This window comes from Cololabis saira, chromosome 8 (assembly GCF_033807715.1).
Source record: "Cololabis saira isolate AMF1-May2022 chromosome 8, fColSai1.1, whole genome shotgun sequence".
NCBI classification, from domain to species: Eukaryota; Metazoa; Chordata; class Actinopteri; order Beloniformes; family Belonidae; genus Cololabis; species Cololabis saira.
Genome location: NC_084594.1, coordinates 40,517,210 through 40,541,639, shown reverse-complemented (window position 1 = coordinate 40,541,639; position 24,430 = coordinate 40,517,210). Strand labels below are relative to the sequence as shown.

General features: G+C 43.6%; 1 protein-coding gene across 1 annotated transcript in view; it reads left to right on the top strand.

Moving 5' to 3' along the window:
* Positions 1 to 6,330: 6,330 nt before the first annotated feature.
* LOC133449557 (receptor-type tyrosine-protein phosphatase gamma-like) overlaps positions 6,331 to 24,430 on the top strand; it is a 448,089-nt gene continuing 429,989 nt past the window's right edge. The window contains exon 1 of the mRNA XM_061728722.1: positions 6,331 to 6,795. Within this exon, the coding sequence (XP_061584706.1) occupies positions 6,717 to 6,795 (79 nt within the window). The 5' untranslated portion in view covers positions 6,331 to 6,716. The remainder of the gene's footprint in view (positions 6,796 to 24,430) is intronic.

The following is a 24,430-nucleotide window of genomic DNA, read 5'->3' as shown; positions in this document are numbered from 1 at the left end:
TCCAAAAACATGTACAGTGGGGCAAAAAAGTATTTAGTCAGCCAACAATTGTGCAAGTTCTCCCACTTACAAAGATGAGAGGGGCCTGTAATTTCCATGATAGGTTCACTTCAACTATGAGAGACAGAATGGGGGGAAAGAATCCAGGAAATCACATTGTAGAATTTTTACTGAATTAATTGGTAAATTCCTCGGTAAAATAAGTATTTGGTCACTTACAAACAAGCCAGATTTCTGGCTTTCACAGACCTTTAACTTCTTCTTTAAGAGGCTCCTCTGTCCTCCACTCCTTACCTGTATTAATGGCACCTGTTTTAACTGGTTATCAGTATAAAAGACACCTGTTTTAACTGGTTATCAGTATAAAAGACACCTGTTTTAACTGGTTACCAGTATAAAAGACACCTGTCCACAACCTCAAACAGTCACACTCCAAACTCCACTATGGCCAAGACCAAAGATTTGTCAAAGGACGTGAGAAACTAAACTGTAGACCTGCACCAGCTTGGAAGACTGAATCTGCAATAGGTAACAGCTTGGGGTGAAGAAATCAACTGTGGGAGCAATTATTAGAAAATGGAAGACATACAAGACCACTGATAATCTCCCTGGATCTGGGGCTCCAAGATCTCACCCCGTGGGGTAAAAATGATCACCAGAACGGTGTGTAAAGATCCCAGAACCACACGGGGCCTAGTGAATGACCTGCAGAGAGCTGAGACCAAAGTAACAAAGTTACCATCAGTAACACACTACGCTGCCAGGGACTCGGATCCTGCAGGGACAGACGTGTCCCCCTGCTTAAGCCAGTACATGTCCAGGCCAACTGGTGCCTGACTAAATACTTTTTTGCCCCACTGTATGTAGGGAGTGTGTGTGGTGGTTTTTTCTATGTTTGGCCCTGCGGTGGACTAATGTTGACACGATCTGGGTATTCCTGCCTGTCATAACGATCAGTGGGACGGCACATGTGCTTGGTCGTTGGCGCTGTGGCCCAACAGCAAGAAGGTCCCAAGCTTAAATCCTATCAGAGCCAGCACCACTGATCCTGCCTCCTGGCTTCGTCCTCCTCTCCTCCTCCTGCCCCCCTACATACTCACTCCACAGTTTTGGGGGACAGTTAATCGCAGTAGCCTAGTGTGGATTCAGTCTCAGAGACCTGAAATGGTTGCTGTTCGTGTCTCTGCCTGTTCTTGTGTTTGTTTTCTCTCTTACAGATTTCAAAGGCTTGTGTGCCCGTGGTTTCAGACTAGCAGCGGATGCCATCCCTCACCCCCACCCCCCCATCACATTTGTTTATATCAATTATTTAAAAAAAGGTGTATGTGTGTGTGTGTTTATGTATATTAAAAAAAAAAATATGTTATACATTAAATTGATTTATATATTAAAATGCATATATGCTTACTGTTGGTCAAGAGTCATTGCATTAGCTTGGAAAGAGGTGGATAGACCAAGAATAGGTAAATGGCTTTCCGAACTAACGGCAACTCTGCCCTTAGAAAAGATCACGTATACAATCAGGGGTAAGCAATCTGTTTTTGATAACATCTGGGGCCCATTTAAAAACTTTCTTTCGAATAAAGACTTGTATTGAAAGTGTATGATTGTTTTTTTTTTCTACCGGTACTCTGCCCATTTTTTTATTTTTTATTCTATTAACTATTTTATTTTTATATATTGCACTTACTCAAGCAATGTATAATTATTTGATTACGTATTGAAATTCCCGTCTTTCGTTAGTTTTTTTTTTTTTCTAATATTTTTATCCCGGTTTTTCCCCCATTTTATCACAGTGCTCCTCTACCTAAGTCCTGAGCATTGCCATCCTCTACCAACCCCGGGAGGGCCCTGCACTGAGCTCAGGTCTCCTCCTTAACCGCTTCTTTTCACCAGACAGGGTGAGGATTCTCCGGCCGGACGTAGCGCGTGGAAGGATCACGTTATTCCGGCTGGATCCTCCCCACCCCATCTGTTCCCCGGTTGGCCAGAGGGGGCATGTATAGCCCAGGACTGTGTGCATGTTTTTGTGAGGGTAGCTCACATTAGCTACCCAAGGGAACACGGGGAGAACATGCAAACTCCACACAGAGAGATCCTTTCGCCAACCCCACCCAGGGTGTGGGCGCTGAAGTCATGGGGGAACTAACACGCACTTCAGCGCCCACAGCGTCCCCGGCGGGAATCGAACCCAGGACCTTCTTGCTGTGAGACGGCTGCACTACCAGCTGCTCCACCGTGCCCCTTGGGGCAGATGTTTAGAGTCCCATGGGTTATACAGTATGTATGTACTATTATGTTTTTAAATAAATATATTGTTGGAAAAAACATGCATATGCTTTAGGTTTTTACCAACTTGGTATTAACCATTAATATGTATGCAGACAAAAAAAATCCTGGCAGGGGCCTCTCTGTGGATCCCTGGACGGGAATAGCCGGGGACAGATGATGCTGAAACACCTAATCTCTCATCAAGCTCCGGTCACCTCGGATATAAGTTTATACGATCCAGGGTATTCCCAGAGGTGCTGACTGTCGGATCCAGACCACCTTGTACAGTAACGCTGGTGTGCTCCATCGCCCTCAGGAAGACTTTCTCTGATCGCTGACGGATGGGAATTCAGAGCACCACTTTTACCAAGTCTTTTTTTATTTTTCACTGATGGCTGAAAAAAAAGACCCATTTTTCACATCAAACCAGGAGCTTTCCAGCCTAGAACTTCAAAGAAAACATGCCTGTTCCCCTCTCTTTGTAAATAAAAGAGTCATGATGTAGGCGTAGTTCAGTGCCGTTAACTAGGCGGTTTTTCTGCTGGTGCTTACACCTGAGGCCCAAACATGTTTTCCTGACACAGCTTCAGTTACGTAACCTTCAAAAAACATCAAACTACTCGCCTGCTTCGTCCCTCATCCCTCTTTTCTCGGCTATCCCATTCCTGATTTTTTATTTTCAGATGCACTTCTCCATGTTTGCGTTTTCCTAAATCCAACAGTGAAGGCTAAATGAAGGTTATTTTTATCAAGAAAGAAAAGCAGCCAGAAGTCTCTCTCAGTAGTGTCGTTAACCCACCAGCAGAGGGCGCCAAGCGCAATAAAATTAACTCCTCAAAGTTCCACCGTGACTCTCCTTCACAGTGTTGATGCTGTCAAAAATAAAAAATGCCACAGATAAAACCTTCATTCCCTTTATCAGCAAGACATGCTGCCATTAAATGAATTCATATTATTGTATTGAAATACTGACATTATGTTTGGAGTCACAAGTTTTGCACAACAGTATCCTACATTGATGAGCGTGACCGTTTTAAATAAGTGCATTTAAATTCTCTCGATAAACCTAAACAGCAGAACAAGACATTTACCTCAAGGACTTTCATGAAGACTGGTGACCTGTCCAGTGTTTACCGCTGCCTCTCGCATGAAAGTAGCTGGGATAGGCTCCAGCAGACCCCGGTGACCCTGCAAAGGATAAAGCGGGTAAAGATAATTGATGGATGGATGGATGGATGGATGGATGGATGGATGGATGGATGGATGGATGGATGGATGGATGGATGGATGGACTTTCATGAAGCACATCTAAACAAACAAGAAGGAAAGCACAGCTCTAAATCAGCATTTTCCTCTCGTACACTTGTAAAAGTGGGATTTTTCAGCACTCGGCTAGAACATCAAATGATTTATGTCATGGTTTACGTTCTGTCAAAGGTCCGTTTGAAATTTGATGGTAATTGCAGTACTTATGTTCATTTTAAAACTATGTGAATCCCTTGCAAAACTCACAGCCATCCACATCCAGAAGTCCCATGAGAGCTTTTAGATGTCGTGACAAGTGGAAGCTTCAGAGAACAGCGAGCCGCGCATGCGCAAATAAGCACGCCACAAACACCTAACGCAACCCTGAATCTGACTTTATATATTTGGGTCTAGTTTTATGTGCCTGGGACTAATCTTTATTACAGTTGTGTGTATTAATCGTGCTAAATGTCATCTGTGTGCAGTTTTTATAGTGTGTCAGCTCACAATAGTTACAAACAGTTTTGTTCTCTTTTTGTTTTCTTTAATTAAAGGATTAAACATGTTCCTGCCTTTATATATTTAACTTTTTTTGCATATATGGTTTTAGTTGCTTTATTGGGTCCAAAACCTGTAATTATTTCAGAACAAAGGCTGAGAATCACAAGGAGAGTCACACGAGTGAAATTAGAGTGAAATGAAGTGGATGACGTTTGATGTTTGCCTTCATCTCAAGTCTGTCACAATATCATTTTTATTGGACTTGATATGAATCAATGTCATATACTGATTGAAGATAATCATTGTTCAAATCATATCAAATTGCAATAAATAAGTAAAATCAGAATCATATTCAGGACTTGAAAGAGAAAACATCTGCTGCCAAGAAACAGAAAAGCTAATTATGGTGTTGCCAAACTACTTTTGTCCCCATAACTGCCAACAACTGAGGCTGTCCTGCCATGATAGTCAGTGAAATTGACAGCTTTTTTAAGTTTTTGTCGTTGCAAGGAAACACATTGGAACAGCTCCTAGTTTCAGTCTTTCTCGGCACCCAGCAGCACGCTGGTCCTTGTTCCTGCAGCAGTTTTCTGTGAAGTGTGGCGAACAAGCGAATACATTTGTTTTGTTCTTGGCCTGGAAAACACTGGATATGCTTACACATGGTCAACTAGCTACCCTCACAGCCAAAAAACACATTTCTTTGGAACAATATGTGAAAAAAAAGAAAGAAAAAGCCTTCGTATGAAACTTAGCAAATTCACTGGGATGGAAAGGATATTCAAGGCTTCCTTGTGGTTCCTTGAGTTTCTAAAAGCAGAGTGAGGCAGAGCCTCCAGCTGTCGGCCCTGTCTTGTGGAGCCAACTCTCAGGGCACCTTGTGTGCCTTTAAGCTCGGTTTTAAGACTTATTCATAAATGTTATAGTTTGGGCCGTCTCGGGTGGTCATGGTTATGCACTGCTCTTTCCTCCTTTACTCTGCAGCATTAATGTTACCTACTGCTTGCATCGCTTTTTATTGGCAGATAATCCTGGACTAATATCGTGCCACGTTTAATCATTTGTAAATTAGATGTGAACATTTTCTCTGAAGAAAAGGAGCTTTGTTGAATGTTAATTTAATAATTACGGAAGAGTATTAGGGCCATGCAGGAGAAAAAATATTTGAGAGGGGAAGATTTTCTTTTATTGTGCACTTTGAGAAAAAAGTCGAAATGTCGAGAAAAAAGTCGAAATGTCGAGATTAATGTTGAAATACAATTACAAGAATAAAGTCAAAATTTTGCCTTTTTCTCAACATTTCAACTTTTTCTCTAAATTGTACTTCAATTGCATAATGAAAAAAAATCTTCCTCCTCTAAAATATTATTTATATTTCTCTCCTGCCTGGCCCTAATACTCTTCCCTAAATAAATATAAATAAATAAATAAATAAAAAATTAAATAAGCCAGTCTGATTTAAAGATTTAAGGAAGAGTATTTTTTTTGTTCATTATGCACTTCGAGAAAAAAGTCGAAATTTCGAGATTAATGTTGAAGTACAATTTCAAGAAAAAAAGTCGAAATGTATTTCAACTTTATCCTCGAAATTCCGACTTCATTCACAAAATTTTGACTTTAGTAATGGATAATAGATCATTTATGGATCATTTATTTATCTAAAAAACAACCAGCAACCAAATTCTGCAGTGTCTGTACAGCCGCCCGGATGAGCCGTCCAGTGTGATGTGGATCTACGAGCCGTTCAGATTCTGCTCCTGTCTTTACGTAACCAAAATGCGATTTACATCGGTTGGCCTCTGATGCGTGAAACCACGCCCACAACTATCTCCGCCGGCCGGAGCTTCCGCCATTTTTTCGTAGCGGTGTATCGCATCATTCAGGCAGCCAATCAGCACAGAGCCTCATTATCATAGCCCTGCCCACTCAGAATCCTGCATAGATAATGAGGTTAGAGAATGGGATGATAAAGACATGGCTCAGAGGCTGAATTTCTAATTTATTTAGCAACAACAATCAAAAGCTTGTTTTTAAGACATTCAAGGCCTGTTTAAAATAGGTAGCCTATTAGATGCCATAATAGGTCCCCTTTAAGTTGTGCATTTAGGAGGAGACGGGCTTTCTCTCCGGCGCTAGGATCCAGGGGAATGACCGCTCTCTCGTTTCTCACCCTCTCCCTCTCCTCTCCTCTCTCCCTCACACCATCCTTTCTTCTCCCTGAACACCCCCTCCCTCCTCCCTCCCTCCTCCCCCCTCGGAGACTGATAAAGTCTCCGCCACACTTGGTTTCACACGCTGCTTCCTGGCTGGATGGAGGAGCAGCAGCTCCGGCTCAGACACGCATCTCTTCTCTCCCTCTCCGCCGCGGCGAGGCGCGCACTGGCCCGCGGGTTCCTCTCCTCCTCTCCTCACAGCCTGTCTGGTCCTGGCTCTGCGTGCACCTGTCCTCCTCTCCTCCTCTCCTCCTCCTCCTCCTCATCCTCAGCATCCTGAGCTGAGCGCTTCCCGGCGGGTTCGGGAGGAGCTCCGTCCCCCGCGGAGCCGCGGCTGCGCCTCTCCGGTGCTGCGTCTCCCGCTCCAGCTTTTACGCAGCCAAAGGCGTCACTGAACTGACGCGCAAAAAAAAAAAAAAGAAGGGGGACAAACTCAACAGTTGTGGCCGCTTTAACCATCCCCACATCCATGCGTATATCACTAACATGTGGAGGCTACTACAGTCGTGGATTTTCTTCCTGCTTTTCCCAGCGTCCGTGCTGCTCCGGGCCGAGTGTCATCCCGGTAAGTTTTCCTGTCCTCACCAAGTCCCGGCACACCGGCCTGTCTGGTTCTGGTCCCCGGGGCTGAGATCCAGCCCCGTGGCGTTGTCATGACGAAACGCATACGTAATGAGCCGAATGTCCTCATGCAGGTGTTTGTGTGGAGACTGGAGAGACACCTCACCCGTCCCCGCACCTCAACTTCCCACAGACATCCTTTCAGGGACATTGCATTGACTTCAAATCCTTTAAATCGTTTAACGCAGGGGTAGGGACACTGGTCCTAGAGAGCCGTAGTCCTGCATGTGTTGGATATCTCCTTGCATCAACACACCTGGTTCTAATTAATCGTCACCAGCTTCTCATTCAGGTCTGCACAAGTGTGTTAGTGACACAGTCCTTTGTATCAGGGTGTAGAGAACCAGGGAAACATCTAACATGCAGGACTGCCGAACACAACCCCTATCCTGACTAACCTAATCTGATCTAAACCGGCACTGCAACTCCCCAGGATCCTAGAAAATGACAGTCTTGCCTCATTAGCTCCGTTCTCCACAAGGACTACTGGCCTCAACAAGGTCAGCGGTCCTCATGGAAAAGGTCCTAACGAGGTACCGCGATGATGAACACAACACAGTTAGCCCATCTATCATTATTAGCCTAACCTGAACTCTGACCCGTAACATCAACAGATCTCATTTCTGAGCTCTGGCAGATGGTTCTCAGTCTAATTGATATAGATGTATGCAGGCGGTGGCCGGGGACCCTGCGCCGTAACCTACACCACAGCCGATATGCACCTGATCTGGGATCAGGTCAACACCTACCATAACAAACAATAATGGTCCCCGTGTTTGCATTTCTGGCTACTCCTAGTTGTCGTCATCATTTACCGAAATAGTGATGTAACATCAGTAAGACTGAACTCTCAGTCAACATCTATCAGCTCCAACTCACATAAGATCTGCTCCATATTCTCCATTGGCGGGAATTAAAAGGAAGTTAACAAAATTAAGCTCAACACTGCAAGTTACACACTGCACAAAAGACCCACACTGCCACTCAGTTTGTAGTTTGGTAGAGACTGACAGACGACGACTGTGAATGCGATCTATGAGCTATTGCACGTAGGCTCTGCAGTAGTTGCTACACTGAAGCATTCATCACACTTAACACTTACTAGGACCCCAGAAATGACATTTTGTATCATTATTGGGGTTTGGTCCCCACAAGGTTCACTGGTCCCCGCAAGTTTCCTTTTATTAGAGTTCCAGGGTAGTTTTACTTCAGCCACATTGTTGGTGTGTCTCCAGGAGCTTCCCTGGGAGAAGAATTTTGGAGACTCCTGGGGGGCTGAGACAAGTCCCTGTCTTGGGGCAAGTACTTCAGCGTGCCCCAAGATAACAACTGTTGGGTGGCGTGGTGGTGGTTTGAACTTGGTGCTGTCTCGGTGTGCTGTAGGAAAGAGAGGAGGTTCAGCCCTCTGAATGTCCAAACGGGTTTCAAATATCGTCCTAATCCAAAATAACTTTCATTTGAGCTCAACCAGAAAACAAGAAATAAGGATTGGGATTTGGTCCCTGCAAGGAAGATGGTCAGAAATACTTCAGTAATTGTACATGGAGAGGTCCTAACAAGTTAATAGAAACACACACGCAGGCACGCACGCACGCACGCACGCACACACGCAGGCACGCACGCACGCACGCACGCACGCACGCACGCACGCACGCACGCACGCACGCACGCACGCACGCACGCACGCACGCACGCACGCACGCACGCACGCACGCACGCACGCACGCACGCACGCACGCACACACACACACACACACACACACACACACACACACACACACACACACCAGGTGTTGGGAGCTTGGAGCCACATCTTCACTTTGTCATGAAAGTTTTGCAGAAATGGGTTTCATTTTTTTTCTTTAGCTCAGAAACTAATCTGAACCACCTCGTACATATTCAAACTTCACACTCAGCTTTATGGGGGGGGGGGTTGTCTCATCTAGTTGAAGTCAGTCCTTCCTTCTTCACTATACACTCATATCTAGTATCTCACTTTTTCCCTTTTAAAAATGTAAATGACAAACTAGAGGAGTGAGAACACAGCTGTCTGGAACGTCATTAAAAAAAGCAGAGGGCATGACGGGTTGGAGCCATTGCAGATAATAAGAGAAAGATGAGATGCGTTGTCGGGCGGCACTCACCAAAGCCTTTACTTCAGCGCCCGAGGGAAGACAGCCGGACTTCACATGCCGGAGAACGCTGCCTTTAAAAATGGATCTGAGGCATCATTTTTCTACTGAGGGGAAGGTATACCTCTGTGTTTTAGGTGGTCATGTGGGCACACACTAGGGCGTGTAAACAGTGTGACATCTGAGTCCAGATTTGGTTGCATAAATGCTTAGATAGTGACAGATACAGGGTCACTGCTGCTTTCTGTTCAGTGGAAGAACAGACTTCTCTGTCCTCTCCTCTGTGTTGCACAGAGAAACCTCTGCTTTGGTTATTGCCAACCTGAAGCCTGGTTCACAGACGCTGGGCTGAGAGGTCCAAAGCATCTATAATTTCAACTCTCCTGCCAATACCTCATAATGAAAAACACATTTTGTGGTATGTGTACTACCAGCCTTAAATGAAGAGATAATTACAGTATCAAGCTAGAAAATAAACCTTGTAAATCAAATCTGACCTTGAATGGTGTCCATAAACACTTTATTCCCCCAGCTCCGAAAAAATCCCTAAATGTCTCTGAAGCACTTAGTTGTCCATGCTCAGTGCTAATTCTCGTGTTCGTCAACGTGCATCCAACCTGAGGATTCATTAATTATGTTCAAAGGCAGTGATATTTGACAAAGTGAAGCCTGGAAGCCTCTTTTTCATCTGAAATTAAGAAGTACAAACAGACTTGGATAATGTTGTGTATAAAAGTAGTCAGATGAAGAGATGGAAATGGGAACATCCTTCATATTTCAGACCTGTTCAGGTTCAACCCCCCCTTACTTTTAGAACTGCCTCGGTGGTATGAATCCGACAAGGTGCTGGAGACATTCCTCTGATATCTTGGTCGACATGAAAACATCACACAGTTGCAGCACAGTTGCTGGCTGCACATCCGTGATGAGAATCTCCTGTTCCACTACATGATAAAAGCGCTCCGTACGATTCGGATCTGGTGGCCACGGAGGACATTTGAGAGCAGTGACCTCATTGCACGCAAACGAAACCATGATTCAAGCGTTCCACCGGAGCCTGGCATTCCAGGCGGCTGCGTTTTCACGGCCAGAAAAGGACGGTATTCGCCGGGAACAGCACTCAGGTAGTGTGGAGCGACAACAATGATCCATTGGTCCTAAGAGGCCTTTAGTATGCCAAATAAAAAAAAGATACTACAGATAGATACTACAGCCAACACACGTTCATGATGCCAAGTTCTGACTCCATCATGAATAATCTGAGCAGGATGTACTGGGTTTATTGTGCAACGTTGCCTACTACCATTGCATTCATTTTGGTAATGTTATATTGCTTATTAGAGTTTTATTTAATTGTTGTTTCAATAGTTGATGAGTATGTATTTTACTGTGTGTGTTAGAAAGGAACTTGGACTCAGTAATGTTGCAGCAGAAGTTGAGATGCATCAGATCACATTCATTTGGTGAAGCCTCAGCTTCCTCCTCTCAACTGACAGGATTGGGAGTGTGGTCTTCTGCCGCTTTTGTCCGGTATCCTCAAGATTCATCAGAGATATTCTTCTTACGTTGGGTGTGAAGAGGTGTTAAGCCGGGCAGACACTGTGCGATTATCGGCTTGTTTTTCCAGTCGCGCAACGTTTTTTTGGATGGGGCCGGATTTCGACCCAATCGTTGGTCGTGCCTCGTGCAGTAAACGTGGGGTAACGACGAGAGATTAACACCTCACGACGAGCTCCCGATCACGAATCGTGTGCTCTCAAGAATATCAAACGTGTTTGAAATCCTGGTCGTGCTACGACCCGATTTGCCTCATCCTTTCGCAGATAGCATGCGCAATCTCTGATGTCACGTCAAAAACTATTATTTGTAGTTTAAAGTGTTGCAAATTCACATTACAAATCATGATTTAATAACAGAAAAAAAACACTGCATTACCCACGTCTGCCCAACCATACGCATACGGCGTAGGGTACGCGGCGACCCGCACCGTATTGGGCGCGATGCCGCGTAGGCTCTGCGTTGGTGTAACACGGAACCATAAATCAAGCTTTAGTGTCTGCTGTTCTGAACACTTCTCTTATCTGTTGTGCTCATTTTGCTGGGACGCGGGGTCCCTCCCCGAGACACAACGTTTGGGGTATGCGTTCATTGTTGTGTCTAAAAATGATGCGCAGTGCCCACCCAATCAGAAACGGTACAGATATATATATTTTTTTTTATATATATATAAAAAATAAAATTATAAAAAAATAAACGATCCCCATAACCTTTGATCGGGTGGGCAGGACGCACGTTTGGGTGGGCACAGCCCAGCCCTGCCCCAAAACCGGCCTTGAGTTCCAGTACACAGAGGTCCGACGTGAGGATTATGATCGTATAGTGTGAGCAGACGGGTCGCATCAGAGCATCGGGTCGTACAGTGTGAGACCATAAATCGTGGGCTCTGAACTTTTGAACTCCGCGATCTAGTCGTGCAGTGTGAGATGGGGCAGTCTCAAACGATTTAAAATATCGCACAGTGTATGCCCAGCTTAAGAGGTGTGACATCAAGGATTCAGTTTCTCCCTGACAATGGCAGGTAATTCATCGCTCTTGGAACGTTCTCTTTAAATGTGGATGCAGAAGGTTGTGTTCAGTACATTTGCACTTCCTGAAACACTTAAACCTCGCTTCTTCCCATTCTGGTGTTTGGCTTGAACTTCCGCACGCCGTCTCAACCACCTGTACGTGTCGCGTTGAGCTGCTGCCCTGTGATTGGCTGATTAGTTTTCAGTAGACATGGGCCTGTTTAAGAAATCAGGTTTTGTTTGTGTGGGAATATTGAGCCTTGAACTGATTACCATTTCAGATAGTAAGGTAATTTTTCCCTGTCGAAAAGCGTTAATTCAAGCCCATTTGAGAAACTTATCCTTCACGTCTGTTACCACGGTAACCCATCCTGTGAAGACAACCTGCTCAGGAGCTTGATTAGTTCCACACCCCCAGAGTTCCCCCGTCTCCTCCCGTCCATAAAGCTGACACGGGTTTCATTTCACCAGGTGATTCATCTTATAGCACACATTTTGGAGAAATCAGAGCATCGTGTTCTTGATGGTTGGAGTCGAGCTGGGTCAGCATCAGGAACTCACGTCAAGGCTCTGATTTGATTGTGTGTCATACCCCGATGATTTCTGTGAGCGTTGCTGTTTTCCTTCACAGTTGATTACATTTGTGCATGATCCTATCTACATACCACAAAAATCACTCATCGTGGCCATGCCCTGAATTTAAACCTCATATTTCTTTCCGTTTCAGTAAAAAAAAAAAAAAAACAACCTACATCTATTATTTGTTTTTTAGAGGGGATTTTTCTTTTCAGCAACACGAATGTGGAACACGGACTGTTAGAAATGGGATGCTGTGCAGCGCCGGGAGACGACTGGCCTGGGCTCTGATGCCATTTCAGATGTCTGATACTTTTTTCTTTTGTTCATTTCTTTATTTATTTCCTCACTGTTTCCTGGCCGCAGGTTTTTGGTAGCCTGCAACATTTAGACAACAACATCCTTCGTGATTAGCAACAGTAATTTTTTACAAGGATCCTGCTCCCGCACCTGTGAGTAAAGAACACTCAGGATGTTCCAGTGTGACTGGATGTGTGAGACGATATTCCCATCATAGCTCCATGAATCCTTTTTCCTTTGATTAAATGTTATCACGGTGACTGACAACCACGGGCCTGTTATGTTCAATTAACTGACTCAATTATCTTCATCTTCAACTTTCTTATTCGTTCCTTTTCTCCCAGCCAGCAGGATTTCAATATTACAATTCATTCCTACATCCCACCACTTGTCATTCATGTGAAACTGTACCAGTCATTAAATATTTCAGTTACGCGCTCACTTGCTGTATAATTTCTGCCACGACAACTCTCTTTTCCTCCGCTGCTGCAGCAGTGTTACTTCTCCGTTGAAAGATGTGCTCAGATTTACCGTACGATTACAATTAAAAAGCTCTAACGAAGAAAAGTAAGGGGATCATCCATTTAGTTTGACGTTGCCATGGTGAATCACGGTGATGGAGCTCCATTGATGCTCTTTTTATAGTCGTGTTGCGCTCACTTAGCTCCTCATCATACTCAGAGTTGACAGGACCAGCTCCAAACCCCCCAAATTAAACCACCGACTCTGAGTTTTTCATCTCAAGGCTCGTCCCCTCAGAGTTAGTATTTTAACTCAGCGTTTGTTGAACCTCCTTTCTGAACGAGGCCCCAGGTGGAGCTCATAAAGCGGCCAGTGAATGTGTAATCAAAGAGATCACTTTCGGCGCTGCTCGCGGTTTTCATGCCGCGGTAGAAGAGGAGGATGTGAGTTCAGAAACGTGGAGGCGTAGTCAGTGTTTGGGAGAGCAAACATAAAAAGATCTGTGTGAAAGCACCGGCCAAGGTCGGACTGAACGGGAGGCAGTCAAAGGTTTGCAACGTTGTCCCGTGGACCAACGAAGACCGTTACCAGTCGAGCTGCGACTCCGGCTCTCTGTTCTCGTTAAATACTTGCACTTTCATCTTTTTCTTGCGACTCTTTGTTCTACCCTCGATTCCTCATCTAATCACAAATCTGGAGAGAAATCCAGTGGATGAGTCAGGCAGTAAAAGAGAGCAGCTGTGAGAGGTGGATGCTAGCGACTGATGTCAGGGTGGAAAGAACAGTCAATTTACATAAAAAGAAAGGATTTCTTGTGTTGCTGGAGAACTGCGATATTTCGCAGGGTCAATACTGGGGAGTCAATTAGAACTCATTGGTTTCATTGTGTTTGAAAAGAGAAAATCGAGCTCATCCAGGAGATAAATGTGTTAAATGCTGCATGGATGTCGGTACACACATGCAGTGCGAGTTGGCCTTCTGTTCTCAGCCCGCGTCTCGTTGTGTCACGTGTGAATGAAGGGTGAATCCAAGAGCCCGGGATGTTGCACATCAGTAATCTGTCTTCCCATCTTTCTCCCTATTTTGCTCTCACTTTACTTCCTGTGTCAACCCCCCCCCCCTCCAGTGTAATCGCACGCTGTCATGAGAACCGCCTTTGTGAGACTCTGAGGTGGCTGGTTGATGCTGAGTGTCTGGCAGACGATGTTCAGTAGAAAACACATCAGAGTGCTTCTCTCCTGCTGGGGATCATCCTCCGCAGACTGTCGCGCGCTGAGGCTCTTATCTCCTCCGCGCTCCGCTCTGCCGTTAATACCACTCTTAGTTGGGAGATTTGGCCCGGAACAGCCGGGAGAGGAAGGATTTAGGAGTCCGGACTTTATTGACATTCAGTTGTTGCCCGGCACCTGCCAGAGAGCGTTCACCACAACGGCCATCGCAGCGTAAAAGTACAACCCGGATCAGAAAAGGAATAAAGGGGCTACAGGGCCGGAGCTGCTGGCTCTGTGGACAGTAGGGCTGGGGATCGATTCAAATGTCAAGAATCGATTTGATTCCGATTCTTAAGATTCAGAATCGATTATCAAGATTTGATTTGGGTTAGTGTTATTAAAACAGTTTTTTGAGCTGTTGCATGAATTATATGACTGTAGTTCTGCAACATATTAATACTAGTATTATATTGAGATTCAACAGCAAGTATTGGCAGCTAATGATGCTGTAAGGACCAATCAGCTCCCAGAACTGCTTTCAGAAACATCGTGGGGCAGAATTATCAAACAGATCCAGGGAGGAAACAGTGGATCAATGAAATCGGTTTTATTTTTTCCCCACATTCCGTTTTTATTTTTTTCCATTTTCGTTCTTTTTCGGTTTTTAATTTTTGAAAATTTGGTTTTGCGCATTTTATGCAAATATAACCCCAAAACAGTATATAAAGTAATGAAATATAGACAATTAATGCAATTATAACTGAAAACTTTAATGTTTTCATACTGTTAAACATATTTAAAGGCAAAAACATGGCACTAGTTATTCTTGTGTCCAAAAAGAAATTCCTTTTTAGGGCAAAAACAAAAAAATACCAAAAGTTTTAATGATTGAAAAAAAAAAAAAATTAAAAAATAAATAAATAAATTTAAATTTTTTTTTTTTTTAAATCGATCCTTAGACACACAAATCGATTTTTAGAAATTAATTTGAGAATCAATTTAGAATTGGGAAATCGATTTTTTCAACACAGGCCTAGTGGACGGGACATCTCAGTTGTCTCCTCGGACAAAGTTGGACATCATCTGTCTCTAGCCTTCGGAGACACAGTCCTTCATGGATACTGATTTTATACCAAGCCAAACCCTGTTTGAAATAACAGCTTCATATCTTTCTTTCACCCACTACGACTACATTTAAGCTTTTTCTAAAGGGGGCGGGGGAGTGGAAGGCCTGAAATGCAGACATGACATTTTACAAAAGAAATCAAGTTGATGAGGCAAAAAAACAGAAATATCGTGGATTCAAGCTGCCTGTAGAGAAATAAACGTCAAATTTAGTGTTCCTGGGGATGTTTTTCCCTTCCCCATCGTCCCAGCCTTTCTATTTTGGGGTTGTGTACGTCATATCGCATGTCAACCATAGCGTCAAATTGTTTTCAGAGTCAAGTGTTATAGACTGCACTTATTTAAACGAGATGTCAGGTGTACAAATTACTGAGACACTCGACAGCAATTAGTGCTTTGTGTTTGTGAGCTGCATTTAGCAGAATGAAGATCGTGCACTAAATGTGGGGGAGGAAACACGGTGTCTTGGCTCTCACAGTGCTGAGTGTTTTCCCTGAGGGACGACGCGTTAAAAAAGGGTTTGCAGATCTCTTCGTGTCAACCTTTTTGCTAAATGCAGGTCAACAAAACAAGTAAGCAAACAAACAAACAAACAAACAAAAAGTGCACTATGTTCAAATGTTCAAATACTTGGACATACTGACAATTTAGCCCCTAAATGTGATTTTTTTCCCCTCTTTTAATGGTATTTGATGTTTATTAAAATAGAAATATAACATTTCCCATCACTTATCAATGACAGAAATGAGTTAAAATGCTTTTGTAGGATTTTTGTTCTGCTCTGGCTTCTAAAAGCTTTTGGCAATAAGAGTAATAAAATAAAGGATGAGTCAGATTCAAATGTGCCCTTGAAGGTTCAATAAACGTTGTTGATTGATTTTTTTTCATTGACCGTGTTTGACACCCGAGATGGCAGAAGTCTCACCTTAGGCTTCTCGCTCTGGTTCCTCCTTCTCTCAAAGTATTCACTATTTGAGAAAAAAAGCCTAGCTTGGTTTTATCTGGTTTTATTCATGTGATCAGCTTGCGTTACATGCGATAAACATTCACTTCCTTTGAACTGTATGTGCCATGGCCGAGCAGAATGTCACATTTTCATGATCCTTGAAATGAGAAAAACACGCCTCATTGAAAACATTTTTATGTTCACGCAAAATGTTTTTTCTTCACACACACACACACACACACACACACACACACACACACACACACACACACACACACACACACACACACACACACACACACACACACACACACACACACACGTACATGCACACCCTTTAATAATGCTGTACTCCCTGCAACACCTGCAACGATTCAGCCTAGTTTTGTCAGAAATACAGGAAGTCTTGCAGCGCTGTCTTGTCTGCACCGGTGACACGGCAAAGGCCTGTCAAAGTGACACAAAACTGTCATCTCATCATCCATTTGCAATCACTCAGTTATCAGTTGATTTGTTTTTGTTTATTATCGTAGCTTTTTGAGCGGAGATGGGGGGGGAGAGCAGTGAAGAGCACCGCGGGGCATCTGGTAGCTGACACAAGGCATCAGTTTTCTTTCTCCAGCCGCGGTGTGCAGTGTCAGCATTGAGGCATCACACCCCTGTCGCTGTGCCGCACTTCAGCCCTGGGTTAGCCAAACACGAGGGAGACGGAGGGAAAAGACTCATAAAGAGAAGGATGACAGAAAAAGATGGGGAAATAGAGATTTGGGGCCTTTTTATCTTTCATTTTACTCCATGAAAAATTAATGCGTATTGTTACTTTTGGCTGTGAGAAAGAAACAAGACGAAATAAAAACACAACCGTCTTTGTAACAAGTGCTGAGCGACTGAATCTTTTCGCCCCCACAAAGAGACACTCTCCTCCTTCCATCCTTCTCCGCCTCATTCACACTCTTTGTTCGATGATGCTCACACGTATGCAACTTCGCTGCTGCTGGTGGAGCCAGTGACAAATGAAACAGGTGCGTAAGCAGGCTGCTGTGTCATTATAGTCCAGCCTTTTTGTTGCTGCTGTGTTGGTGGGGGGGGGGGGGGGGGGGGTTGACATTTAGGAAGATGATGGGATATGCTCCATGCCACTTGGGTTGCCAACATTGTTATCACCAGTATCTCATTGCTCCTGCTGTTATCTGGCCTTTGCCGTTGCTGTGGCCAGAACAATGCTCATCGGCGGGGGGGGGGGGACCCATATGCAACAATGCAGATATTTTCATTAGACTGAGTCAAAGATACGTGGCTGTGTTTGCAGGATGCCCATAAGATGCAATTGGGGTAAGAGATGAATTGTAATATTTTGTCTTTTGGAGTTAGTAACAAGAAAAAATGGAAATCTTTAACCCTTGTGCTGTCTTTGGGTCAAAATGACCCAATTCTTCTATCCTTCTTTCCTCCTGCTCTCTCCTTCCTTCCTTCTTTCCTCCCTTCCATCTTTTCTCCCTTCCTTATTCCCTTTCCTACTTCCTTCCTTCTTTCCTTCTTTTCTCCTTTCTTTTTCTTCCTTCCTTCTTTCCTTCCTTCCATCTTTTCTCCCTTCTTTCATTCCTTCTTTTCTCCCTTCACCCTCCCTTGACCCAAAGACAGCACAAGGGTTAAAAAAAAGACAGTTTTGCTGTGATAACGTGATCACATCTTTGTCTAAGTCAGATTAATAGACAAACACAATGTGGTGAAGCTGATAACACAATTATAATTTCAGTTCTCAGTGTTTGACGACAAAATGAGCGAAAACATTGCTGGATGTCAGTGTGAAGCACGGTAACCATAGGACACTTCACATTCGAAGTTGGAGCACTACCGGGGAAACTTTTTGTGTACTGAACAAAAAGTTGAATTGCTCTGCAGGAATACTCGGCACAGTATCTGGCAAAAGACGGGCGGAGCTCACCAGCATCCACACCCAGCGGTGAAGTATGGTGGAGAGAGCATCATGATTTGGTTTTATTCCATGGCCTCAGAGCTGCTTGATGTCACAGAGGGGAATATTCCTTTCCCAAATTTCCCAACATTTAGTACAGGATAATGTTGGGGGTGGTTGTCCGCTAGCTGAAGCGCAGCAGAAGCTGAACAGTGTGGTAGGACAATAACCCCAACCGTGGATGTAGATTCACCACAGGATACCTCCAGAAAAAATAACACTCACTTTCCAAGGGCGGTCCAGTCAGAGCCCAGACTGAACGCCCACAGAGATGCTGGGAAACGACTCAAAGACATCCGCTCACACCAGATATCCTGGAATCAGCCCTGGACAGAGCAATGGGCAGCATTCCTCCCCCAACAAGTCGCAGGTTTGGTCCAGAGCGACCGAAAGCTTGAAGTTGTCGCCACCAACTCGGTCTAATAAGCTATTAACACCAAGGCTTAATTGACTTTTTCTTACAATATCTTAAATGTTTAACGTGCTCGTTCGAGAACACTGTGTTTGTCTGTGTGTCACCAGCTTGGATGAAAAATCGAACACATCTCCTGGTAAATAAGCATAAACACACACAAACTGAGTCAATCACAAAAGGATTCTCACACGGTTTCTTGTCACTGTAGGTGCTGGGAAGAGATGAGGACCCGACACCAGATAGATGGAGAAAAAGGAAAAAAAATATAATACATGAATATAATAGTTCCCACTTCTCTACAGAGAGCTGATAAATGGAAAAAGACGGACGCCTCCAAATGTTGATGACAGTCAAAGCATACGCAGGACCTTTTTTTAACATTTTTTTTATCAATTTGCAAAGCACAATGGCAGCAAAACATCTGTGCAGAGCCGCTCTGTGTTGAAAGGAGCTTAGATTGACAGGCTGTCAGCCTCCATGGAAGCTGACAAGCCCGACTGACGCCAACACCAAATAAACACAGAAGAAGAGGGGGACGAGGGGAGGGAAGAGATGGTAATGGGGGACTCAAACACAAAACACCAAACAGAGAGGTTATTCTCCAATAAAAACTTGTGACATCATCAATTTAGAAGCTATAAAATGCACTTTGACAGAGGCGAGACTGATGAGTTGGAGGATGGTGTTTTTCCCTTTTGGCCACAGGCCCCCGTTCCCCGTCTGCAGCCACCTTGGCACATGTCAGGACTTCCAGACACTGGATGTTCTTTTGTCAGGCGAGATTAGTGGCTCCCCACTCCGGAGCAGTGACAGCTCTCCGATACAGCGGTGAGAGGTGTAGATGGGTTTTCCTGACATTTCCCAGAACCCTCTCTCCTTTTGAATGGTGAAATGCACTTTAGTCCGCTTCACTCAGTCACCCCTGCTGACAGTGAAATGGAGGCAGCTGCTCCTCCCTTGTGAGAGTTACTGTAGAAGAAGTGTCACCATCTTACCGTGATATTCGATGTGTCAGTCAGAGGGCAGTCCTCATCTTGATAGTTTACTGAAATTCAATTCCCTTCAAATGGCCATATTATGCTGCTTCATGTTTTCTGTCTTATCTGCAGTGTTATTGGGACAAATTATCCTCTTATTGCTCAGGACTAGTATTACCTCGGGACCTGCTGTAATACTAAATTACACCACAAAGTCTGAGTTTCGCGAGGTGTATTGGCATGAGAAGTCTGTGCCGTAGGACCACTGCAGACATTAGCCCTTCAACGTAGTTGAAGCCTTGAAACCCGGACTTTCTACGAGTGAGGTATACACAGTACTAGAGTTGAGGGGGGATGGCATCCCCCCCTGAAATAAAAACGGTCCAAATCATCCCCCCTTTCCATCCCTTATGTCATTTCATCAATGAATGTGGTTTTACTGCTATTTCAACATTTAGAGTTTACTGCCATTTAGAGTCATCACCAGAAAAATTTGACAATTTTCACCTGTTTCAAGTCAATTTTCACTTGAAATAAGTAGGAAAATCTGCCAGTGGAACAAGATTTATCTTCTTATTACAAGCAAAGAAATCTTGTTCCACTGGCAGATTTTTCTACTTATTTCAAGTGAAAATCTACTTGAAACAGGTGAAAATTGTTGTTTTTTCCAGTGATGAGTCTTGTTTTAAGTGTAATGAGATTTTTTTTACTAAAATTTGACATTTTAACTAGAAATAAGACAAATATTCTTGTTAAGATTTTGAGTTTTTGCAGTGATCCATTTTACTAATCCTGTGAAGGACAGAGTCATATTGATAAGTTCAGAAAAGTGTTTTTTATTGTTGTGTTTTGATGTATTTGATGTAAGCCCAGTGGATATTTAAAGCTTACAGAAGGCTGCATTTAACTGCTGCTATGTCATTCCTGCAGTATTTCTGCAGGTGTTTTGGTCACTGCTATTATTTGTAATATATTATATTATTTGTAATCAGCACAAATGATCTGTCCCCATATGATAAAAAATCCACCATCCCCCCTGATTTTTTTTTACAACCCGAGTACTGGGTATACATTTCCGTTATGTTCTGCACCAAACGTTCCTAACTGTATGTGTGAACACACCCTTGGGTGTTATCTTAAATGATTGATCAGATGAGTGATTATGGCACTATCAGTTACAGATCCAGACAGAAGTCAGGGTGATTTCTGGATTAAACATTGACCGTAACCTCCATCAGTCTCAACACGGATGAGGCGTACTACTGTATTTGCCGGTAAACGAGTGATCATTGAGGTGTTTTGGCTCCGCCAGCCAGATGTTCCACGTACGCGCTTCACTGATATCAACATCAGGGACACACGTTTCCACTCAGCCTCGTCTCTCCCTCTCTCGGAGAAAAGCTTCCCGTTGTGCTGATTTTCTCTCAGTTGAAACTAATTCCTCTTTGCAGACTCCTCTCCTTCCAAACCTTTTTTTTGTGCAGGATTCCTCTGTGAGGTTGGAGTAAAGACGGTAGAATTAGTTTCCCCCCTCCATTGCTCACCGCCAGACGAGCTCCAACGTTCTACCTGAAATGCCTTTGGATTTATGGTGTGAACCGCAGCCATCTTTCATGTGTGAATCACGCTGATGTTAGGTGCTCCAGTTCGCCATGTCGCTGGGTCGATGGATGACCCGCAGGGGATTTAGAAACTAAACTAACCAAGCCTGATGCTCCTGAAGCACTTTCTCAGCAACACATGGAGAGACAGAGCCTGAGAGAGTTCACGTTTGTACGAACCGGAGGGCAGGAAACAGTTTCACTGCTAATCCAAAGCTCTAATCTGTTAGAAGATTCTTTGCTCTATGTTCCAATAGCAATTCATACAGTTTCTGGCATTTGTAAACAGTTATTTGTTATAATAATAATAAAAAAAGAATGAAATCCAACCCATTTTATACTGACAGACTTTTAAAGCGCCTTTAAAGATCCGTCTGAATTTTCTCTCTCCTGCTGTGTCGCAAACTAGCAAATAAAACAGGTTTTATGCCCGAAAGCAGTATCTGGTGCAAAATACACAGTATAAAATATTCATATTTTCTGATGTTTTTCTCCTATAGACGAGGTGACACGCAGATTTATACTTATTGATGTAGCCAGCTACATGCTTATTTTCGAGGGGAAGTAATAATAAAAGGTTAGAAAGTGTCACCACTGGTTATGAAAATTTGAGTAAATGTCATTTCTTGAACACATCTGCTCAGATTCACTTATTTATCTTTCCATTTTAGAGTAATCTTAAGGAAATACAAAGCATAAAATTCAGATATCCGTGCTGGGATGGAGGAAGAACAACGAAAAGGGCTAACACCCAATACATTTGAGGCGATAGCATTTTATTCAGCGTTTCCAAGGGTTACCGTTGGTTATAAAGAGATGACTTAACTACAGTATAGTATTATTGTATAAAATGCACTGGGTGAGGAACAATAGCTGTCAGATCAGAGCTGTTACTATAGTAGGAGTCACTCCCCCCACGTCTAATTTTTGTAATTAGGCCTCATCAGTGTCAGCCTGCACCCCCCCCCCTCCCCTCCTCTCTTTCTCCCTGCCTCTACACCCTCAGTCTGAAGATGGAGAGAGAATAAGCTTAGTTCACGCAATCAGAATATTCTTTTGATGGTAAGAGCCCCACATGGGACACAGTTCAGTGAATAAGAAATCAGACTTTCTAATCTTAAACATGAACCTACATATGTGCTCTTTCGTGAGCCTGGAGGACTCTTTCACGGTGTTGTTTTTTCTTCTTCACAACAACCAGTAAATCATCTGTGATGAGTGTGTTTTGATGGTGAAAGAGATCAGACTTCATGTTGATGATATTGACATGACATTCTCACAGTTTGAAGATTTCGTCACAGCCAGATTCAAAATCTCTCATTCCAGCACATCCCAAAGTGCTCGGTCGACGGAGATCTGATGACGGTGGAGCCCCATTGAGTACATTTACGGGAATTCCTCCACACCATGACACCACCCCCACCAGCAGTCAGAAGTTTTTATCCAAGGCAGGACGGATTCATGCTTCCGTGTGACCAGAGGTTATCTGAATTCAATTTTTATCACGTGAAACCAGGCTGACCCTTATCTTGGATTTTCTTCCAACTGCTGCTCACTATTTATTGTCTCTTTCTTGGACCATTCTCCGCAGTCCCTAGCGATGGTAGTGAAGATCTCGGTAGCGCGGCCGTGGGTCAGGTGGTAGAGCAGGTCGTCCAAAGACTGAAGGATTGCCGGTTCGACCCCCCTCAGTTATCTGTGGTTGTGTCCTTGGGCAGGACACTTCACCCTCCAGTGGGGACATTGCTGGTGTATGAATGTTCTGCTGGTGCTCTGCCATGTTTCTGTCAGTCTGCCCCAGGGCAGCTGTGGCTACATGTGTAGTGTACATACCAAGTATGAATAATGGAACCATTGTGAGCGCTTTGAGTGTCCAGAAAATGACAATATATTGTCAGGCTGGTGTGGTGAGGACCCATATGCAGGAGAGCGAGAGGCAGGAGTTCAACAAAAAAGGGTTTATTTTACAAAAACCAAAAACCAAAAGCGCTGCTTGATCAAAAGTCACACAAAACAGAGATCTAAAAAACTTGGCAGGACACATGGAGGAAAGAAACAGGACAGAACCACAAGGAGCAAGGGATAGACAAGACCAGATATACACAAGGGGGTAACGAGACACAGGTGTGAACAATCAGGGCGGATGGAAGACAGGCGGGGCACTGACATATATATGTAAACCATTATTATTATTAGTAGACCATCCAGTTCTGAAATACTCAAACCAGCACCACATCCACAATAACTTTTCTTCCCCAGTTTGAGAAAACCCTTCTTTCCATGTCTACATGCTCGGAGTTACCGATTACATATTTGCATCAGTGATCGATTGAATAGGTTTACCTAATAAAATGTAGTTTACTGGAATCCAAAGACTGAATTCTTCATCTGACCTTTACCGTTACGTTTAAAAGGTCAACATAACAGAGGAGAAAGTGTGAAATCAGACTTAACCTTATGTGTCTGTCTGTTATGGCCTCTGTTGAAATAGTATTAAAATACCGTTTGAAAAGCAAATGAACCAGAATGCATTTCTGCTTTGGTCCAGAGCAGAAACCAAACCACAAGTATCAACACTCCCCGACTAAACCACGGTTGTGTTGGCATGTAGAACAATGACAGCCTGCATACAGGACAGAAAAAAGAAGCGGCGTCTGGGCCTGTGATAATAGTGAGGCCCAGATGTACTGATGATGCCATTCACTGTGGTTTGGCACTAATGCGGATGCAGATTAGCATACAACCAAGATACTTGTAAATAGATTTGCTTTCAGGCTGGCTGAGCTTGGAACGACTGATCGTGTTTGTTTTGCTGTTGGTCATAATCATTTTCCCTAATTAAATGACCTCTGAAAAACATCAAATGTCACAGATTATTGGAGAAAAGGTAGCTATGGGGGAAACTGTTGATGGATTGGATTTATTAAGGATTTATTATGGGAATTTATTGTATTTAAAGATCCACTATAAAGTTCAACTCCTTTTTTTTAATCTAAAAGTCGCCATATTTAGCTTTTTCATGTTTTTTAACTTATTTACAGTGTTGTGATGAAAATGTATTAGCCCTACTCGGCTAGAGGGTTGACAACAAGTGAATCCTGTGTAGTTATACCCCTATGCAAAAAATGCTCAGTTTCCAGGGTCCCCAGAACGTCTCCTTCTGGAGAAAGTTTTTAACATCAAGTGTCTACGACGTCACAGAGGGAGTATTATCCTTGCATGGCCATATTCCCCAGGCAGTGCGTGTGCACAAGAGTAAGAGTTTCAGCGGATGTTATAGAAGTGGAAGTTT